Source organism: Aptenodytes patagonicus, chromosome Z, assembly GCF_965638725.1.
Source record: "Aptenodytes patagonicus chromosome Z, bAptPat1.pri.cur, whole genome shotgun sequence".
In the NCBI taxonomy this organism is placed as follows: Eukaryota; Metazoa; Chordata; class Aves; order Sphenisciformes; family Spheniscidae; genus Aptenodytes; species Aptenodytes patagonicus.
The window spans coordinates 26,679,768-26,702,071 of record NC_134982.1 but is presented as its reverse complement, the minus strand read 5'-3'; the positions used below and the strand labels follow the sequence as shown (position 1 = coordinate 26,702,071).

Below are 22,304 nucleotides of genomic sequence, written 5' to 3'. Positions count from 1 at the left end.
GTAAATATGTTCATTCCTTTTTTCCAGAATGACTGGAAATTGTTTATTGTTCCCTAGCAGTTTGCAGTTACATGAATAGGCATTATTAACAAGCAAGATAGCTTAATGAGTAGAACAGATCAAAGTTCTGAGAGACCATTGTAATAGCTGTTATAAAATAGGTTTCTAACCCATATTATATACTATAAGGCTATGCAGAAGTCTCAGTTGAGATGTCGTTCTAGACTGGGATCGGGGGTTGGTGTGGTTGTATGTTCCCAGTCATGTCCCTTGATGTGGGAGATGACCCCTTTATATAAACAGTTCTAGCAGATTGAGGGTAAAGCCTTCAGGTCTTGCCTCCCCTTCATAACTAATATATCTATTTCTGTACCTGAATCTGAAGCATAACAGAGCAAACAAAACAGTAGTTCATCCAGTTTATATTTTGGATTTTTTATATTTCTTCAGTCACTGTCCTGTCTCTGATTAACACAATATGGAGAAGACTGCAAATAAATTTTTATAAAAGAAATGTCTCTTGTTAGCCAGTTATGGAAATGAGTTTGCTCAGAGTCATTGAGCTTGTTTTATGTGAGTTTGTAAAAAGAAAAAGTATCAAGAAGCTGGGCTTTTTAGTACTTTAAGGAATAGATCCTATCTGTCATCTTATGCTGATTAATATAGGCTACATTATACTAGTCACGCTATTTTCTCCTGAAAAGACACTGCTGGCATCTTACAGAGTACACAAACCTGTATAAAAGCGGCAGCCTGGTTGCTGTTCCTTACTTAACTTATGCAAGTGAACAAGTCGAGAAGCAACCCTGAAGCAAGAGCAGAGATATTTTAGCATGCCTTCTTATCTGCATAATGAACTAGTCACCTTCAATTGGCTCATTTGTTTCAAGGTTATGCTATGATAAAATACCTTGTTTAAGCTGAAGGAATTAGTTCTAGGCTGCAACAGTAGTTGCAGGATGCCTACTTGTGCACTGAGACAGGATGCAGAGCTGTATATGGTAGTATTGCTCATCTGGGTCTGCTTGCGGGAGTAATATAGTCATGTCTGCTCAACATTGTGCTGGAAGAATGTGGCTATACTGCTTTCAGGACCTAACGTAATGTCTCCATGTGGAACTTCACTGCTGGACATCACAGCGCGGACATCACAGCGCTCTCAGAACTAGTTCCAGCTTTCTACTGATTTCGTTGCCCAGCGTAGCATTATCTGCATTTGGGTCCTGCAGTGTGAGATACTTAGCTTTCAGCTTCTAAAGCAATCACAGGTTAGAGTAACATGTATTTAAACTTTCAGGGGAAATCAAAGATTTTTATTTGAGCAAAAAGAATAGGCAGGATCAGTTGTTGTGTGCCTTTTTGCAGCACTTGCTGGGCAGAAAAGGACATAGCCATTTTGATGGATATTTATGTTAGAGGTATTTACTGTAGCTGGTCTTATTACTGCTGAATAACGCAGAGCCCTACTAAGCTTAATAGTAATTACCTGAAAATCAAAACTCTTGTGGCTTTGATTCAAACATAAACAAGCTTTGTATCTTGAGTGACCATTCTAGTGATATTGCAAAACATTGTTAATGAACACTAATTACAGTGCCTGATGCGGGTAGTTTTACTTTACAAAACTGGGAGGAAAAAAGGGTTCTTGCTCTGAAGAGTTAGCAGTTTAAGTTAAGCATGCAGAACAAAGATACAGATGGGATGCAAAAGCAGACTCTAGATGGTGAGAATGAGCACAGCGATGACCGAATGCTATGTGGAGAAGAGAATGAGTTTTTGAGGGTGCATTTGGAAAGTACATACTATGTGGTAAATCTCTTTCTCAAAGTCTGTCTCTCTCAATTAAGAAACGTTTATTGTTGAACTGAGAGTCTACTTAATGCTTTTCAGATTGTGTTCCTGACCATGCTTGTTTCAGCAAAGTATCTTAGAACTGTAAACAAGTGTTCTGGTTTGGATTGGGTTGGTGAGGTTTTGGTGGGGTTTTTTCTTTTTCTTCTATTTTTTTTTTACCTTGTCAGTTCTGTAGTTGAAAACAAAAAGCAAGGTGTGCATTAAGTGGTGTATATCACAGCCTGTGATATATTTAGAAATTGCAGTCCTTGCTTATTATTAGGTTTTTGGCAACTGAAGATTTCCTTAGGAGAATGCCTCCTTTCTAGAAGCAGATATCATGATTAAGAAAACAATAGGAAATTATTCTCTATCATTAGCTTTTATTTTTCAGAGGAGGTCGTTTCATCATCCAGGTATTTGAAAATCTTTTCTGTTGAGGAGATAAAGCAGTGAAAGGGAATATATTAGTCTGTGTAGAATAAGACTATATGTAATATAAATGTAAACTTCTGTGACTATAGTCACCATTTTGTTTTTCAGAAATTCCTTCCCCGTTTTTGCAGTTGATGCTTTTATTTTTTAATGAGGTTGTCAAATAATTATACCAAACTTTTATTTAGAAACTTTTGCTAAAGGTTTGTTAGAACCTTCATTCAGTTGTGATTTTGAATAACTGACACAGCATTTTTTAAATTTATGGTTTTACAGAGGTTGATGTTCTTTCACTGTACTACCATGAGTATAAACTCTTTATTCTCTTTTTTTTTTATACAAACCTATTTGCATTTGTTAAGCAATCATTTCCTGATGTTCCTTTGTGTTGTTGACAGTGAGTTAGTTATTAAAAAATAAGATTTTAATAGCGGTCTCATTATTTTTCTTATTTCTTGAAAGCTAGATATGGATTTTTCATTAAGGGTATTGCTGTTGTTATCCCAGTCTACCCCCTGCTGGCTGCACAGTAGTATTAATTAGGTTATCATATGGAACAAGCAGCTGTTTTATTAGGGAGCTAGATTTATAGCAAAGAGTCAAGGTAAAAAAGATGGTGTAGAAAGCGTCTAGAAAAATATCTTTGGAAAAACAGAGTTGTGAGGAAACTGAATTATTTTACATCCAGGAAGAGTATTCCTCATCATGAGCAGACTGGGAGAAGCAACTGGTTGGTGAAGCTGTTTGGGGTATGTTCATAATGTGTGCTTTGACCTAGGAAGCTTCCTCACATGCTGTTGTGTCCATTTAATAGGACACCTTTACTACTTTGCAAGCCCACAGTTTAAAGCATATCCCATGCCAAAACAGATGTCATGTAGATGCAGTGACAGCTGGCATAGGGTTACTTGGTATGCATAATTATTATTATTATTATTATTACTACTACTACTACTACTACAACAACAACAACAACATAAGGGTGTAACTACACAGAACACTTACAGTAAAATATGGTTTCTGCACATACTGAGCTTACTAAATGAGAAGCTAACCTTTTAATTGGGTTGCTTTTCAATCTGAAAGCAAGGCTCACTGGAACTAGTTAAATATAATACTAATGCAGAACTCTTTTACATATATTACATGTTACTAGTCTTAAACATGGTAGCTTATCCAGTGACAAGGGTTGAAATGGTTCCTCAGCTCTCCCTTTTTGTCTCTTTAATAGAAGAACAATTTGATACTGTGAAATCAGTCAGGTGATTAAAAGAGAAATGAACATTACTTCTTGATGCTCTCTCAGCTCCATACAGTTGGTCAACGTCTTTCTTGACGTGTGGCTTTCACTGGACATAATGCTCCTGCTTTCCCAGTGCTGAGAAGGAAGGACTACTTCACATGTGCAGCAGGCTGTATTCCTGCTCATACACCCAATTACGAAATTTTCTTTTTTTGCCAGAGTTTGTCATCTGCCATAATCATCCAGATCACTTTCTTTAATGCTGCCACCTCGCTGTTTTTTTTCTTCCTCCTTTGTTTGCAGTCACTTAATCTTGTCTACAAGTAGAACCCTGCATTTGTCCCTATGAAACTGCAACCTTTCTTTTTTTTTTTTGACCATTTCTGTAATTAGTTAAGATGATTCAGATTTCTAATCCTGTGCTGCAACATGTTTTCATCCCCACCTAGTCATAGAGGGATCTAATTACATTAAAGTAGGTTGTTTATTAGTGCAAAGTCAGTACCAAATATGTTTTGGTCTGGTTTATCGTCTTTACATGCTTAAAATATCTTTCATTATTGCTCTTAATCAGAAAGATTTAAATACTGATGCTAAAGAGAAAATGTTTCATGAAAGCGTGCCCCCTAAGTATCTATGAGACATGTCAAAAAACCCAAACCAAACCTAACATGTTTTCTCATTATTTTATAATACTTTTTTATATCTCATAACATACATCCCTCATTATTTTAGAAGACCTTTAGTCAAACTTAACACATAAATAGAGAATGAACTATAAAGGTAAATTACTAGTAGTAGTACAAAAAGTCTTTCAGATTCTCTAATAATATTCTGAAGCTATTGCTGTGTCTTTGAAATGTAGAAATGAGGTAGTTTGTACTTTTGCAAATTAAATACAAATTAAATGGATTAACTTTTCCAGCTGTATTAATTCAACTCTTTTCATCAGGGCAAAAAAAACTCCACAAACAAACAAACATAAAACCCAGCAGTGTTTAGCTATGTATATACACCTCTGATGAAGCTGGGACAGTATTCCTGCAGAAACTTATGCTCTTGTCAGTGTCACCTGTATACGGTAGCAACAGTGATGGTCTTACTGTTTAGACACATTCAAGACAGCATGGTATTTGCAGGAACAATGGCTACCTTTTTATGTGATCACAGTATATTCATAGCTTGTAGGAGAACGTAGCTTTTTCTGCATTTCCAAGTGTCCAAAATTGTGGGCTTTTTTTACCCTTCTCCTCCTTGTTTTTGTGTCTTTCTGCCACTACTGTAGTATCTTGCGTCATGGCTGATTACTCCATCAGCTGCCCCAAGCAATGCTTTCAGTGGCAAAGCTCCTGTCTGGCTCCACCCAGTAAGTCAAGGTGACTGATACCTGGGAAGCCCATCGCTTTGGTATTCTTCTAGTGGCAGTCACGCTCCAAACTGCTTCCTAACACTCCATGAGATCTGTTTCTAACTACACATCCGACTTTGTTCTAGTTCTGTGTGGTGCTTGTACCGGGCCTAATTTCATTGCCCATACTGTCCGATTTCCTGGCCCTCAGTATTGTCCTATGAACTTACCTGTCTTGTCGCTACTCTAAATTCCTGCACATGCCTTTTCTTTGTAACGGATGCTTAATTCTGTTCTTTTTATATTATCTACCTGAAGTTTGAGTGTCATCCTGTTTCTTGTCATCTACTGTAACGGCCTCTTGGTTTTTGTTTTTTTTTAACCTGTTCTTATCTGCAGGCAATGTAATAAATGCCTGTTTTTAAACCAGATGTTACAGGCGTGAACTCGGTATAATAAGTGAACCTGCTTGTGCATGCATAAAATTGTAACAACTTTATTAATGTTTGTGCTTGCAGATTGTACATGCAAAAGATGAACTGACACTTGTAAATGGGAAGTTGCCTAGTTGCATAAACAGAAATACGTAGTATACTTGAGAGGTAGTTATTATCCATGTATACAAATACATGGAGTTACACAAGGGTTTTATGAAGTATTTGACAAATTGGTGTTTGTTGCCACTTTTGTACTGGTATTGTAAAACAGACTTTTCAAGCAGCTGTTACTTGTGTATATTCTTTTGACAGTTAAAACTAATATGTTTGAGTTTGTCTATCTTTGTTTTGTTTCCATTTTATCGTTTTATCATAAATTAAATTAGCTTGGTTAAATTAGCTCGTCTAAGATAGGCTTTGTAATTTTTATTTTTTGAATTCTTAGTGCTATTCGGCAAGTATGACATTATACCCTGTAAATAGATATTTGAAATTCATATTTTATAGATAACATTTTATGTCTCTACAGGAGATCTGTATCGCAAAGCATAATGAAAAGATCCAACAGCGTCACCAGAGTGAGGAAGAATACAAAATGCACCATACCGTTCAGCTAGTAAGTTTGAGTTTTCTGCTGTTGAGTTTAGCCTTTAGTTAATAACTTGCATTCCTCATTATACTTTAATTAGGAGAGTATTCAGATAGTTGTTCTAAAAAGATGGTGTATATCCCTGACCTTTGCACCGTGAATTTTTGTATCATATTATGCTGGTAAAGGGGAGTATATAGCTGTGTTAGGATGACATTGAACCCAAGCAAATAAAACAGTTCTTTAATGCTAGGTTCACAGTCTAAGTGATTACTGCTAGGGTTAGGCTGCATGCAGTTTGTTATCACGTGCACATAGATGATTCCAGACCTGTCTATGAGTACAGCGTCAGATATGCTGAAATGAGTAAGGAAACCGTACACATTTATTCTTAAATCTTAGTAAGCTTGTTTGTTATTTTTCTTCTTTCTGCAAAAGAAATCACTTGAATTTTGTTGTATAAAGATGTAGCTCCAGCTGTATGCTCCACAATTCTCTGCACAGTCTTATCACAGAGAATAGGGTAGCTAGTCTGACTCTTGTGCTGAATACAATAGACTTTATGTTAAAGAATATTCAAATTATGGGCTAGTTCTTGGGAGCTGATATAGTATCAATATTTAATAAAGATCACTGACAAAGATGCATTGAAATCCAAGTCTCTAACTCAGGCTTCAGTTAGATTAGTGAAAGTGATTCTATTTCATCCTTATACATTTTTAACATTGATACATTTGTTCAGGAAGTCAGCTGCATAATTTATTTTATGCAAAGGCTACTTGTGAAAGACAGTACATATTGGCATACTCTTTCAGGAACTTAGAAAAATATTATCTTTTTTCAGTTCTTACAATAAGGCAAAGGAATTTGCTGTGTGGATTGTAGTCCATTTATCACTCTTAAAAATAAGACGACAAAGCTGAAGGACTTTCTTGTCTGTCAAACACTACAGGGCTTTTTCGTTATTTATTTCATGGAGTTGCCCACTTGCATTATATAAAGAACCTTATGCTAATTTTTTTGGTCTTTTTTCTGTTAATAATGTGACTGAAAATTTATACTATTACTGTAAAATAGGTTTTCAGCCACTGGTTTTCATAAAGAATTTTGAAAAGATAACCTCAAGGGTGTCCACACCTGAAACCAAATAAGAATTGCGATTTCACTATTCTTATTTAGAAACAAAACAAAACAAACAAAAAAACCCTTGAGTTTGAGACTGCTTCAGGAAAAGTTTGACCTGATTGCGTATGTAACATGCAGTTGTGGTGGTAGAACTGTCCTTTCTTCATGCTATAATATTTTCTTTATGCATCTCTTTTAACTTCTTTGCCCCTGGGAAAAGAAGTCTGTTATTTTCTTTTCATCACATGCTTCTATTCCTCTTCACCTTTTCCTGTTTCCTGTCCTTACTATTTTTCAGACATGTTCTCTTCTTCCTCTCCCTAATGCATCTATACTTAACCTCCTTCCAAATCACAGGAGTGGGCTCTTTATGAAGGACACCAGGCCACTAGCTGATTTCTGAAAACGGCAGGCAGGCAGACACTGCTTTTGTGTTGACTGACAATAAAAGTTCACAGAAGTGATCAGAATTTTTAATTGTGATGACAAAGATGGGCTGTTAAAAGTAATACTTAATGCTCTGAGTCTTTTAAGAATTAAAGCTGCTGTTTCTGCTTAGCATTTTTTCTTTATGGTCACCTGTTCTGTCACTTCTGATAACTTCTTAACTTTTGTACAAAGACTTTTGCCACCTGATAACTAGCATCTACTTCTAATAAATTTGGCTGAAGAGTAGTGTTTTGTTTCAAAGATGCAGTAACTTTGCTGAAGTTTTCTGAAAATGGGTGACTAGTTAAAGGAGGTGGATCTAAATGTGTGTTTTCACTGAGGTAAGATCCCCAAACAAGAAAAAATACAACTGTCTTAGCTGCAAGGAAGAGCTTCAAACCTTTATTGAAGTAAGATTACAGAAAATCAAGCTGGATTAAATAATGACAGCTTAAGTTAATTAAATACAAAACTTTCATTTATTGTTATAAATTAGAATGAAAATGTTCACTTAATTTGCTCAGTATCGGATTCAAAATTTTGTGGCACTGAGTTCTGTGATTTCTTGCACTGTGAAAATACTAATATGAATTGTTTTAAATAGGCAACCTTTCAATTTGGACTGTCATTTTGTTCATGAAATGAGAGAAATGGATACTGGTTTGCTATCTGGCTAATTTATACCATTTTTAATTAAAGGGGGCTTTTTTCAGTCTAATATTCTGTCACGTCTCTAGTTATTTCTCATCTTTCAACACAAGTCTTCAAGTGTTCCAATTTCAGATTGAAATCTTTCTTTACTGAGCTTTGCGTTTCTTTGAGATTATAAAACATGAAATGCATAATATTTTTTAAGGGGAAGACAAAGGCCAAGTTTTGAAGTTCAGAAATGTGTTTATTTGAGAAGTAGATTGTTAGGTAATTCCTAACAATTAGTAGAAGAGTTCTGTTAATTCAGTTTTTTTCATGATGCTAAAAGTAGCATTGGATGCAATATTTACATGTTTTCCATGTATTTTCTCAGAAGCGAGATCAATTACAAGATGAAGAGGAAAGAAAGAGCTCCTGGGTTAGTCAGGAACGACAGAAAACACTGGACAGACTTCGCACATTTAAACAGGTAACAGAAGAAGAGTTGTTCTTTTCCACCAGTTTCTTTTGCAAAAGAAATTTTCACTCATTCCAGGACTATACTATGCTATTAGCTATTCTCTTTCATTATATAATTAACTGTTCTTTGGAAAATTTACAACAAAATATGGCATTGGTGGTAAAGAATTCCTTTGGCCATTACATTCCCAGTGCCATAATAAGCTTCTGTTCACTCTTACATCTACACCTTGTGACAAGACACTTAGCAAACGTTCCTAAAAGAAGTACAATCTAAATGGTATTTCCCACAAAGAGCATTACCATCTGGCATACCCCCATTACCACTGATGCTAGAACACCTGCCAATACCTGCCCCTTCCTATTACAACGTAAATATCAGAAAATGGGTAGAAGGTGGAATGAAGGGGAGAGAATAAGGAAAGGGGTGAAAGTGCAAGAAAACAGAGACTGTATTAATTGGTGAAGACTTTTTCTGGTTTTGCTGAATACATTAAAAAATATAGGTATGAGAAGTTTCTTTACTGGAAAGCTGTCTAGCTCAGCACTACACTCTTCATATCCTTATTGTTTGCAAGGTTTTTGAATTGCATAGCTTCTGTAAATTAAAGCAAATTTACTTATTTTAACCAGCAACTGTTAATGAGCTGACTTGATGTATAAGCATGTTTCTATTGTTATGATCTCTATTGCTTTAGGCCTGCCACAGTTGTGTAAAATGTATTAGACCAGTCTTTCAGAAGGAGTTCAAATTTTTGCATAAAAATGGCTATGGATGAATCTAATATGGAAAGACAGATACTGAGGCAGAAAATTTAAGAACTAAATTAAAAATACTTCAGAAAGTCTCAAAATGTTTGATGTTTTCAAGAGATACCTTTTTAAGCAGTATGACTCACATCTAAGGCCAGTGTATTAGATCAGAGAGGACTTTGTTGCAGAGGGAGCCATTGACCAGTTTTAGAAAAGGAAAGCAAGAGGGAATTTTGAATTTTAGTTTTCAGAAAAAACAGTTTTGAATGTACAGTCTGGTTCTTAGTGAAATCCTAATTCTAACCCATGTATATCCCTGACTAGACCAATCACATGTAAATTGTGGCTTAACCAAGAATAAAAATTAAGAAAACGGATCATTTTTGCATAAAGGTGAGGATATATTTGCTTTGTTTTTACATCCAGAGCAAAAGGAATGAAAATAGCAGATGAATTCTACTTGTCAGAAAGGCAAACCCTAATAACAGGTACTTAGTATCTAGAATAGTGCGTTGCATGTACTTACCTAATTGTCAATAACTTATTCACTTTAGCGGTACCCTGGGCAAGTAATACTTAAATCAACCAGACTACGGCTGGCTCATGCAAGAAGAAAATGTGCAGCCAGCTCAGTGTCCTGTGTCAATCAGCCTCAATCTTTGCCAGCAACCATACAAATCCAAGAGAAAAGCGAAGAGGTGGAATTGGAAAATGCAGTTCAGCCTTTGCAAGTGCAGGAATCCACAAGCTTAGAACAACTTCAAGATATCTCGTTACCTCCCAATGGTGTTACCTCTGAACTGCCTTATGTTAGTACTTCTCCACTCACCGGTAACGAGCTTCAACCAGACACTGTTACTGTAGTACCGCTTCCACCCCCTTTGCCTCCACCACCTCCACCTCCGCCTCCACCTTTGCCCTCCAAGGAAGATGCCACCAAATCCTTAGAGAAAAGTGATGGCTTTGTTAAACGTCAGAGTGAGGAGAAAGGAGTCCAGCACTCTTCTGGTGTCCCACCAGCACATCTGTTTGATAGCAGTCAGCTAGTCAGTGCCAAGAAGAAGCTTAAGAAGACTGGTGATCTAGAGGGTTTACAGAGGAGGAGAGGTAATATTTTCATTTCTGTGTATTTAATTGTAATGCACATCAGTTCCTCTTTTGAATTGCTCTATAGAAAAGTTTATGCTGTGATTCATTTATAATTATTAATGGGAAAGTTGTTAAATCCTTTTCAGTTGACAAATGCCGGCAACTCAAACAAATGTTAGGACCTTTACGACAGCGTGCGGTATACTTGTTCAGTTAGACAAAAAACACTTGTGAAACTGATTTTACGATATACCATATTAGACTAGCTAGAAAATGGAGCTAAATGTTGCCTAAAAGAATCTTTTCCTATCTAGTTTACAGCAGCACTGCAAATACTATATGCTTCACCTGAGGGTGCAGTGTTTTTTTTAATAACAAACAGAATTTTCCATAATTTATGACCTAGTAAAATGAATACTTGTCTTGGGACATAGGAAACCTTGAGAATGCTATCTTCAAGGTTTCTTCAAATTTTCATACAAAAATCCACAAACCCTCAAGTACCCTTGAGAGCTGAGTAAGAATATATACGTTTAACTACAATTGGAAATGAAATCTGTAATTATTCAGCAAAGCATGTTAATAAATAATTAAAAGATTAAAAACTTCTTTGGAAACTGAGAATGAATAGAGCACAGGGCTGAGCTGGGAGATCTGTTGGTTCTTGTTGATTCTGTGCTACTTGTTTTTAATGGTTTATCCTTTATCCCATATATAAAATGGAGAGAATGGCAGCCATGTTTATAATGGTTTATAACATCAAATAATCCTGGTGTTTCAGTGAAACATGCTATATTGGAGCTAAGTTTTTATTTGAAAATCAGAGATGGGATTTTCAAAAGCTCTCAGCTGAACTGTTTTACTGGAAGTCACTGAGAAAAAGTACCTTGAGTGGGCCCTGATTCACACTGCTGTAATATGGCTTTAATAAGATTTTATTAAAAATTCTATCTGGCTCTGGCAATTACAACTACAGAAAATATCCCTCCATTGACATTTTCCCTCATCCAGATAAAATCAAAATTATAACTGTCTTCATAATCAGACAGAAACAAGACTGTTTCCTTTAGAATTGTCCTTAGATGACTGAAAACCCTTGAAGCAACTGCATAGTTACAGAACTCTTAAGCTCTTACGAGTCTTGCAAGTCGCAAGTACAGTGTCTTAAGTTCATTATCAGTTTTGATGCTGCTGTGCTCCATTTTTCTTTTTCTGTAGTCCTAGTGTTTATTTCTCTGACACCTGTTTTATCTTGCAATCTTACATAAAGCATGTATTGTGTGTGCAATTTGATATGCATCATAAAATGACATATAAAATCAAATTATATCGTCCCTCTTAAGAGTGTTGTTAATGTCTGCAGCAGCACTCTACCTGCTGCTCTCTATTTCCTGAGATGTTCCAAGTCTCTAAGTGGCTTCAGAAATTTGTCTCTGTATGACAGACGAGTGTTTTACAATCCTTCCTTCCTTCCTCCTTCAAATGTGCAGCCCTGTATTCTTCTTTTATTTCTCTTTCCCTCGTGTCTGTTCCAACTGTCTGGGCCATTAGTCTGATGGACAAAGCCCACTCATAAATGCAAACCTGGTTTTAAAAATGTATTCTACAATATACAAAAAAGAACTGGATATGGATATTCATCTATTGATTGATATGTGCTGCACATTGTATGTACGAGTGTATGCAAGCTATTTCAAACTGTTGTACTTTATTATAATGCATTCTCTGGGATAGAGATCTTACCTACTTGTAGCTCTTCAAAAAGCCAAAGCCTGACTTTTATTTCTGCAGAGAACTGGTTTCAAATTGGTGACAAAGGAAGGATTTGTCATAAAGTCTTAACTCTTACTTCTCTGTTTTCATTAATTACAAAGGAATTTATATAGGCACACTGTGACTTGGTGCTAATACATGAATCCAGAGAAGCAGGAAAATGCATGCTGTTGCAGTTGACTATACTGCTGCTTCCCTCACTCCCATGTAGTAATAGTCATGCAGTAGGTAAAATGAGCCACAAAATGCAAGTGCTGAGAATGGACTACACAATCCAATACTTAAAATACGTACTCATTACCTGAGTTTCAAAGTCAAGAAAGATAAGGTAATAAACGCTTTCATTGTGTTGGATTTATTGCAGCTGTTTTGATTTTCCTGACTGCAAACAGGAAAGCCATCTGGTTCAAAAAGTTTTACTACCTGCCTGATAGGAGGTTAAGTGGTTCCAGAAAATATAATTGTCTGTATAAACCAGTTTTGACCTGGTAATAGGGAAGATAAATTTGGAGGCTAAAACAATAGTGGAGCTACCATTATACTTATGGTATGGGACTATCACATTAATAGTATGCGGCTACTTCTTGGTCTGTAGGAAATACAAATGAAGACTCATAAAATGTAGTAAAAATAATACTGAAGGTCTTTTGATTTACTGCAGTGAGCTCCCCGATGGATGAAGTGCTGGCTTCCTTGAAACGTGGCAGCTTTCACTTAAGAAAAGTTGAGCAGAGAAGTCTCCCTCCTTTTCCTGATGAAGATGATAGCAATAACATCTTGGCACAGATCAGGAAAGGGGTGAAACTGAAGAAAGTGCAGAAAGATGTTTTGAGAGAATCCTTTACAATTCTGCCTGATACTGACCCTCTGACAAGGAGCATCCATGAAGCATTGCGACGAATTAAGGAAGCATCACCTGAATCGGAGGATGAAGAGGAGAGTTTGCCTTGCACAGACTGGGAAAATTAACCTGTAATTAACCTACATTTTAAAAAAAATATTTCTTCAACACTTTTGTATAACAATAGCAGCTAAGCCTCAGGTTGTGCATTCTAGGAGACTTAGTATGAATGTGACTAAACTGTCTGACATCCAACATGGTAAAACATGCACATATGAATTTAGTATCACTGACTTTTCAAAGAATTTAAGGTTTATAGTAAGGAAAACTTTTTTTAGGCAACATCTTAGCCTTTTATTGTTTGAATACTTTTGCTGAATATTGACAGGACTGCTCCTATAAAAAGCTCTATTTTATTTAGTAAATTTGAAGGGACTGTTTGCAGCTTACCAAAAAGCTTTAAAAAGCTTTTAAGTAACAAAGCAGCACAATCACTCTTGGACACACCTTGTACGTATTTTCTAATTACTTCTGGCCTTGTAAAAATTTAGCATGTTTATCACTTCGGACTGAATAGCTCCAAGTGAAGGTCAATTCGATTTGACTGCTGAACACATTGAAATCTCATTGGTTACCCTGTGTGACTGACTCTATGATAGCTTGGTTTCAATCTGTAAACTCTCTCACTTAATTGAATTTCCAGACTATAAACAGTAAATATACAAATATAATTTATACTTCTGCTACTCATATGAATCCCATGAACTTGCATTATACTAAGCTACAGTGCCTGAAAGTACAGATACTAGACTTCAGCAGATGAAGTTAATGATTTCAGAACAAACCAGAAATTGTCAAGAGATTAGTTTTCAAAACTATGGCCGCATCAGTAGCACAAACAGCATGCAGCACTATTCTTCTGTGGTGGTTCTTTTCTGCTACTGGCATGTGAATGAACATAAATCTCAATGAAAGCTCCCACTAAACTTAAAATTTGGAGAAAAGAGAGGTATGACAATCTGTAAAGAATTTAAAAATCTGTTTAGAAATCAAAGGCTATTTCAAGAGTATGGAAGATATTTATAATCCTTGCAACACAGCTAGCAGTAGGAAAAAGATAACCTTTTTGGATGTTTACAATCAGGCATTTATACCCTGGTTAGTTATTACCATAGCTGGAGAGTTACTATTGATAAAGTGCTACAACTGTTTAAAAAGTGATGGTGACTTAGCACATCATCCTGCTGAATGTTGTTGTGATTATGAAATACTATGTCTCAAACTGTTCCATTTTCAAATAATAATGTTTAAAATTTTGAAAAAGGAAAATAAATGTTGCCTTTATTTCCTCATGAACTAGCCATTACCCACACTAATGATTTAATACTGTTTAATTATGACATGCTCCTTCTATTCCATACCAAATGTACTGCTAGTTTTGGAGTTGAAAATCCAGGAGTGGAGGTGTACTTAACTCTTGCTGAAACTCAAAGTGAAAATAATTTTGCTTTGATGTAACTTTTTTCTACTACTTGCATAATGAAAACTCCCACTACCAACAGCCCTTCAGAAATCAAGTGACAGCTGTAAGAAAAGACATGCCTTGGAATTGAATTGGCTTTCTCAGTGCAATTATTCTCTCTTCATTTCCTAGATAACTGAGAAAATTTAAACTTTGTGATTTGACTTTATGATTTTAGTAAATCTAACTTATTCTTTGGGATCTTGTTTGCATTTTTTAGCAAGAATACTCTTCAATACTATAGGTCATTTAAAAAAAAAAGGGGGGGGAGGGGAGGAATTTATCCAAGAGTGACTTCGAATTTTTTTAATCTAGTTGGTGGACCTCCTAAACATTTTCCAGTGGAAGTGTGTCCTCTTAGAAGTCTTGTATGGCAGTGTACACATAATATAAATACACGTTTTCCTCTGCTGTCTTTTGCAGCCCCATAGAAGCAGTTCACAGTGCGGGTTGAAAATCACTGCCGTGCAGTACTTGTAGTGCACTGGCATGCAAGCGCCATGCCATGTCTCCTTTTTACCAGTCTACAGTTACGGTAGCTTCCCCTTTTAAGGATGCACTCCTGTCAAATGCAGAGGTCCCATGAAATCACTTGGACCTAAAGCAGGATGCAATATCAGAATTCTGAGTGTGTGCTCCTTGGAGTTCTTCACACATCTGGAACCTGCTTTCTCTTACCAATATCGTATTTTATTATGAAAACAATCCTGTTTTCATGAGGTGAGACTATTTGACAGATAGTACAGATTTGGTTGAAAAATGGTTGTACAAAATAGCTAACAGCTCAGAAAGGAAAGACAGGCCCCTGCTATGGAAACACGTGAAATAATCTGGGAGAACAGAGATTGAGACAAAGCCCTTGTAAAATTCAGCTGAATAAATACTTTTCACATAGATGAGTGTGCTTGCTTGAACATACAGGCTGGTTACCCAGAATTTATTACACAAGAGTAAAATCTAATGAAAGTCGTTGTAGAAATAGCAGAATAGTATTTTCTACTATAAGGCTATCCATTTAATACCATGCTTTAAGATGGACCTACTGAATTTTAACTGTAAGCTCTGCACATACAAAAAACAGTTGCATAGAGATTTTAGGCCGAAAACAGTTATACAAAAGTATATTGGCACATATGTATGAACTATGCTTAATACACGTACATCCTTATAGTCTAAATTTAATGCTATTATTTGCCTTAGCAGTGAGGCCTGAATCTGATGTAATGATGTATGTTTATCAAGTGCCAAAAAATGTCTTGCACATATGTGCAAGGAGTATTAACAATGCCCACTGAAGTGGTTTCATTAATTATTGAAGTCTGAACACAAACTAACAGTAACTAATTCCTGCAGGAGATCTAGTCATCTCTTGTATTATCTGCTTTATGAGTTAACTTCTACATAAAGTTATGACTAACTTTTTTAAGAGCAGTTCCTTCCTTACGGGCACTCTAAACCACATACAAAAATGTTGAGGCATTCTGTGTATTGGAAGTACAGCTGAACAAGTAGTATAAAGATGCAGTAGCTTCTGTATGAAAAGTCAGAAGATTACTGGTTATCAAAAGTATCCCAAGCCTGTCTGTGTGTGTATGTACGTAATGGTACACATAAATCACTATAGTACATTAAAAGTACTATAGGTAATGCAAAACCTGGGTTCCTGGGAGTGACGGACAAAATAATGGATAAGAAGTGAGCTTTTGCTCTCCATAATCTTCTAATGCACTGTATTTTGGGCCTCTTCAAACTCTAATGTGTTCATTGCCAATAATACCAGAAGGCAAAAAAAGACCTGGTCATACTCTGTGTGTCCTGGCTCCAGAGTTAGTGTGTGATTACCCTGGGAGCAAAGAGAACCAAGGCTTTTGAAGACGCTGCTCAGTATTGCATGTTGGAATTGCCTAACACGTTGATCAGAGAGTATTTGTACAGCTGTTTAGCTTTTCAGATGTTCCTTTTTTTTTTCCCCCCAAACAGGTGATTCACAGCCACTGACGTAAGAAAAGAAACCCCAGTTGAAGATTACTTTTCCTCTTCATTTCTGAAAATTCAGAGCCAGCACTTATGACCATCAATTCCACAGGAGGCTTTCTTTGGCAAAGAAATAAGTCTTTCTTTGGCAAATGATTCAGTATATGGAAAAAATGGCCTGAAATGTTAATTTTTGGGTCACTTTTTTCTTTAATTTGTTCCAAAAATTATGGTTTGGGCAGAAAGCTAAGTTGTTTAGATGTGCATTTTATATAATCAAGAATGCCCGATTCTTAAGCACTTTTTATATTTGTGTTAGTAATGCGTGGCCAGTTAAGTGAGGGGGGCATTTTGAGTTGGGAGAATACTTGCTTTTAGAGTAACTTTGGGATTCTGCCGAGACATCAAACCAGCTATAAAACCTCCCCTTCGCTGCACTGAATATATCCTCTGCTTGAAAATCCAATTAAATAGCTCCTTGCAGAGAAGCTTGCTATGTAGCAGTGTGATATTCCAGAAAGAGCAGAATTCCTGGCTGCACTACAGTAGCTGAAATTCAGTAACGTGCAACTACGACTTTTCTTCTTAGTTTGAAGAAGTGTATGTCAGTATAAAAAGTAACAAGTGACCACAGCACAATGAGAAACAGGAGTTTAATTCAGTACATACTCAAGAATGTGTTTCTTTCCAACATGGTGCATTCAGCAAGACATACTGCAGCGCCTTTTTAGAAGGTCATTTGTAGTCTTACACCTTTTTAAAGTAGACGTTTTCAGGCTTTTTTAAAATAATATTTAGCTACGCTGAACCAAGTTATACTTTTATCATTTGTTATAAGAAGCAATATTTTGTAATTTCATACTTAAAATTATTTTTCTCTTTTGGTTTAAAATGGCTTTTGATTACTCCAAGCAGCCTTCTTTAAAAAAGATCAAAGCACTTAAACATACTGATAACTAAGTTGTGAAAATCGTGCTTCTCTTGCTGGTTTTTATTACTCTCTTTAGTGGCTGCAAAAATGTTTGCATTTCATACCCAAAAGCCTACTGGCTGAAAAAAAAAAGTTCCCCTTTGGTCCTGACTATTTTTTTTAAAGGACAGTTACAACTTCCTCTGCGGTGAATACTTAGAAGTAATCCTAAGCTTCATGACTGATGGCTGCAGGTAGCTACTCTTACAATACCACAGTACTAAGAGGTATGTCAGTCCAGAGATACAAGTAGCCTTGTACCATCTAGAAACTCCCATGTGATATTAAAGTCAGCCTGTTACAATTCTAAGAAAACTGAATTTTCACTAGCATTTTATTTTTACTAGCATGACATACACTGTGTTTGAGAAATACACAGTCCTTGTCCTTTGTGTACTGTGTTGCATTTACTGTTCCTCTCGTGACAGACAAACTCCTGTGTGGATTTGGTTTTTTTTAAGTGGAGTTCTGCATTGCTGCTGTCGTGTAATGGAACGTGTACTGTGTTGACGTTTATAACAGGAGATTTCACGTCTTGCCATTTACTTATATAAAGAGGAACAGGAGAACTTACCGTAGCAATAGGCTATGTAACTAAAGGAACCTCAGCTGTTGGACCCTTCAGTTGTTTTGCTGTGGCTGTCCTGAAATTCAAGCTCTGTCAAACGTCCCAAAAGGATGTCACTTTACCCTTGCTATCAACAGGCATTTTCTTAACCTTGTTGCCTTATTTATAGTTAGTGAACGTTCATTTTCAAAGCACCTGTGAGCAGCGTTACTGTAGAGTTGTATCGATTTTGCTGTATTAGTCGTCAGGTCTATATTCTTCTGTCCCGAGATCAGCTCTGTGAAACACTTGATACTGGCTTTCCAAGGACCTAAAACCTCACAATGTTTTTTGTCTTAAACCGTTTCTCTGAACCCTGAGTTACATGGTGTGGCTGTAAGCTGTCTAATACTGTGTTCATGCAGCAATAACAGCAGTTTCAAAGTTCATCACAATCATTTGACATTGCCTGTACTGTAAGCTATGGTGTATTTTTGCTCTGCGTTTGTCTGTACTTCCAGTCACACCACACGTTAAAACCAAGGTAATCAAATAAATTTTTGGCTGTAGCACAAAGCAGAACTATGATGTAGAACGGTAATTCAGATTATACAGTTCATCTGACACTTAGTGCTAAATTAATAGTGGTGATTGAGCAACTTTTGTGTCCATTTTTTCCCGTTTTCCAGCCTGCAGCCTTAGAGTATGCATAGGGGACACTAGCTAAATTCCAAGCCAAGGAAAAATAGTGTAATTTTAAAGTATAGGTGCAATGGTCCACTTGCACAACATTTATGTCTACAGTTTACCGGTGTGTTGTGGTTTATCTAAATAACTCCACGCTGTACTGTACTACAGTTTTCAGATTTGTTTGCCATGTGATCTGTCATCCTTGCCTTGAAAAGTGTGTGCATGATTGAGAAAAATAACTGCCCTTAATCTGTTTTGTATTTAGCTGAAATCGTAGATTCCTGTAATAGCTTAGTATACAGAAATGGAGTTCTCATACGGACATGTATTTTATGCGCACACAAAAAGTAGTTGTTATGCTGAGCATAGCAGTTTATATCAGTTCAAAACTGCCGACTTCAATGTGGAAAGTAAATGGGTTTTTTTCCACATACTGCTAAAAAAAAAACCCAGCTGGATTTTAATCCTCCACGAGTCACTAGATGTCACAATTCTCCACTTTGATATAAAAATGGTGCATATGTAGTGTACAGGCTAATGCGTAAAACTTCCCATCCTCTGTAATGTGAACTTTTGCAGTGGCATGGCTACAGCAGCAAACGTGGAAAGTTTAAGTATACTCACAAGAAACTTAGGGAAATTATGACAGTCCTGCGTCGAGATTGGTTCCTCCATAGCTGAGAAAAGCTCTAATAATTGTGTTGGCCCTTTAGAAATCTTAGCAAGCATCACTACAGAAAAAACACTTAAACATATGCAAGGAAGGAGAGCCTCTGTAGAAATACCTTTCTACCTGTTATTGGTGTTTTTCATTTCTGGCTGGACCTCGTTGTGGCTGCGTTGTTCCGTTGCTAGTCATTTATCTTAAGCAGTTTGTCAGCTTTCAGGCTTCTTCCATTTTCAGAAACTTCTTTTCTTTGTTCAGATTAAAACTGTTTTAGTATAGTGTAACTGATCCAGTGAGGTAGAGTTGGAATGCATAATGTTTATTGTACAAATGCTTATGTGAGGACTGGAAAATCTTTCATGAGTGGGAACAAGAAACAAAATACTCAAATTTCTACTAAAATAACCAAAATGTAAGGTAAACAGCAATAGTCTTGATCAGAAATGGAATTTGCATCAACATGAATTTCATGCTCTCATTCACAGAGGTTCCAGATCCTTTACAAATGACCAATAGTCTTATTTTATTCACTTTACTGTTTTCATATGTTAGTTAAGTCACCTGTCTAGGGTAGATGAAGGCTTTTTTATTTTTCTTAAACATGACTTTTAAGTTTGGGTTTTTTTTTTTTAAATCTGACAGTCTGCATCCTACACCAGGCACCTGTAAAATACATTAGTATGATTACATATTGTGTTCTTTTGTGGCTGCATCAGGGATAGAACTCAACATACTTCACTACATTATTTGTAAAGAATCATTTTGAGTATAAGCACTATATTCTGTAATGTTTAATATTAAAGTAATGACAGGTGCATTATTGAAGATGCAACTTGTTGAGGAGGCAGAAATGTTTATTGGTTAATATTATGCTTATTCCGTTTGTGGCACTGAATTTCAAGACTGTAACTTGTAAATCAAGTTTGCTCACATGTGTAATCAGATTTTATTTCCATTGTAATGCTTATGTAATTAAATTACCTGGATATATTTCTGGTAGTGATTCCATAAGCATGGACAATATGATGTTATGTTTAGCACTACAGAATTAATGTTAAGAACAAGCGAAGCTTCTTGCAAAGAAAAGGAGTAAAAAGAAGCACCTTACTGGGAGAGCGCGTTGCATGACTTCAGTGCTACTGGAGCTGACAGACAGTAGGTCATCCTAAACTTGACTGCAGATTGTTCTTTGGTGTAATAAGCACATTGACATACTGCTATCAATGCTGTAGAAAGTGCAGCTATGGCTATTTTTAACCTATAAATATACTGTAATGTAAATTTTTCCTACAAAAAGAATTTATATTTAATTGCTGCCTAATACATAAATACTGAAAATCAGAATTTTTAGGAGGGTCAAGGGTGGGTGGGCATGCCAGTGTATTTTTGGGAGGGGCTGTTGTATATGCGGTTCTTTGCACTTCCCGTTCAGTTTGACTGTTAATCCAGAACTCCCAGCTCTGACTGTGGTGAATCTGCAACCTGACATTTATGTATTTTTATTGTGATTCAGGTCTTCTATATTCTGTGGCCCAGAGCTTCAGAATTTGACAGAAAAGGTCATCTTTCCATTCTCAAATGTGAATGCTCTGATGTACCTCTAATATGGAAAATGACCACGCAACGAATTTTACTCTGCTGAGTTTCTAATGTTAATGTGGAGTATTATTTACAGCTGATATCTAAGGCGATTAACCAGTAGCATGTCCATTTGGAACAAGAAAAAAGGATGATGGCCGTTTTGGTGAGTTAAGTCCAAACGCTGCAGAGGTTTTATTCCAGAGACTGTCACCTATCCGTTAATTAGTTTGCCGTAGACTGGCTTGATTTTCAGATTTAGAAACATATTTTTTATTTCTGAATTGGGAAATAGGTGTTGGGGATTAGGGATACTCACTTAACATCTCCCAGTGTGTTACTGTGGTTGCTATATGTCTTGAATTTCATCTTAAATATATGCAAATACATCATCGTAAGATGAAAGCTTAAGAAATACAGATGGCTGCAGGTTGTCTTGCATGAATGAAGCCAGTGCAGTTTAATGAAACTAACTTCTTTGTTAAGCCTGTTGAATAAATAAGAAATAATCAAAAGAAAACCGATTTGCCATTCACTAGCTTTGTGCAATATTATCGGTAGACTCAAACACTACTAGCACATTGTGCTTGGCTTTAAGAAAGTTTTTAACTCCATTATATTCAAAAGGACATATTAAATGTATATTTTATTGTAAACGACTCTGCAAATTTACTATGCCTAAAAACGCTCAATGTTACAAAGTATTAAGCAACAAGTATGTTTAAAAAAAGGTAAAAAACTAAACAAAATTTCTAGCAATACCTAAAAACTAAAAAAGTTTTAACTGTCTGCTTTTTGCTCTTTTTTCTTTAGTGCAGCTTTTCTGCAATGCAAGTTTATTGCTGTGTATTTCAAGTTTTTTATTATCATGACTCAGAAGTTTAAACCTGTACACAAAGTACTGCACTTACTTTCTTGTACATGCGATGTAACATCATACTCACAGTTTTGGTGCTTTAAAATGATTCCTTTTTTCTTTATTAAAGGATATTTATTTGACCACTGTCTGGTTTTAACTTTGAATATAGTACAGTTTGGTTCTCACAAAAAAAAAAAAAAAATTGTATCTAGTTCATTTAGGTTTCCCTTGTTACTCTTTTATAACTCCTCCAGCTGCCTGTCATTGCTTACTGGCAGACGGTTGTGCCTAAGCTATGTTGCAGCAGGGAATAATTATATTTGGGCAACATCTTTGTAAACTAAGTCACATAAACAATTTAGGTATAATAGAGGAATCTTGCTTTTAAATAATGCAGGATAGTTGTGCTTAAATACAAATCACACACACTTTCCATCTCTTAATCAAAAGACGAAAACACTCCATGAAAAAGGGTAAAAATTTAAACCCAGA

General features: G+C 36.1%; 1 protein-coding gene across 2 annotated transcripts in view; it reads left to right on the top strand.

Annotated features, from left to right (window-relative positions):
• Positions 1-21,955, top strand: part of JMY (junction mediating and regulatory protein, p53 cofactor) — a 72,211-nt gene extending 50,256 nt beyond the window's left edge. Inside the window, exons 7-11 of one of the 2 annotated variants that reach the window (XR_012997327.1) lie at positions 5,826-5,912; positions 8,464-8,559; positions 9,857-10,409; positions 12,826-14,014; positions 16,508-21,955. Coding sequence is in view for 1 of the 2 variants with exons in the window: in XM_076361617.1 (XP_076217732.1) it covers positions 5,826-5,912; positions 8,464-8,559; positions 9,857-10,409; positions 12,826-13,133 (1,044 nt within the window). In the remaining variant the exon portion in view is untranslated. The remainder of the gene's footprint in view (positions 1-5,825; positions 5,913-8,463; positions 8,560-9,856; positions 10,410-12,825; positions 14,015-16,507) is intronic. The other variant, XM_076361617.1, reaches the window with a different exon arrangement.
• Positions 21,956-22,304: the final 349 nt, after the last annotated feature.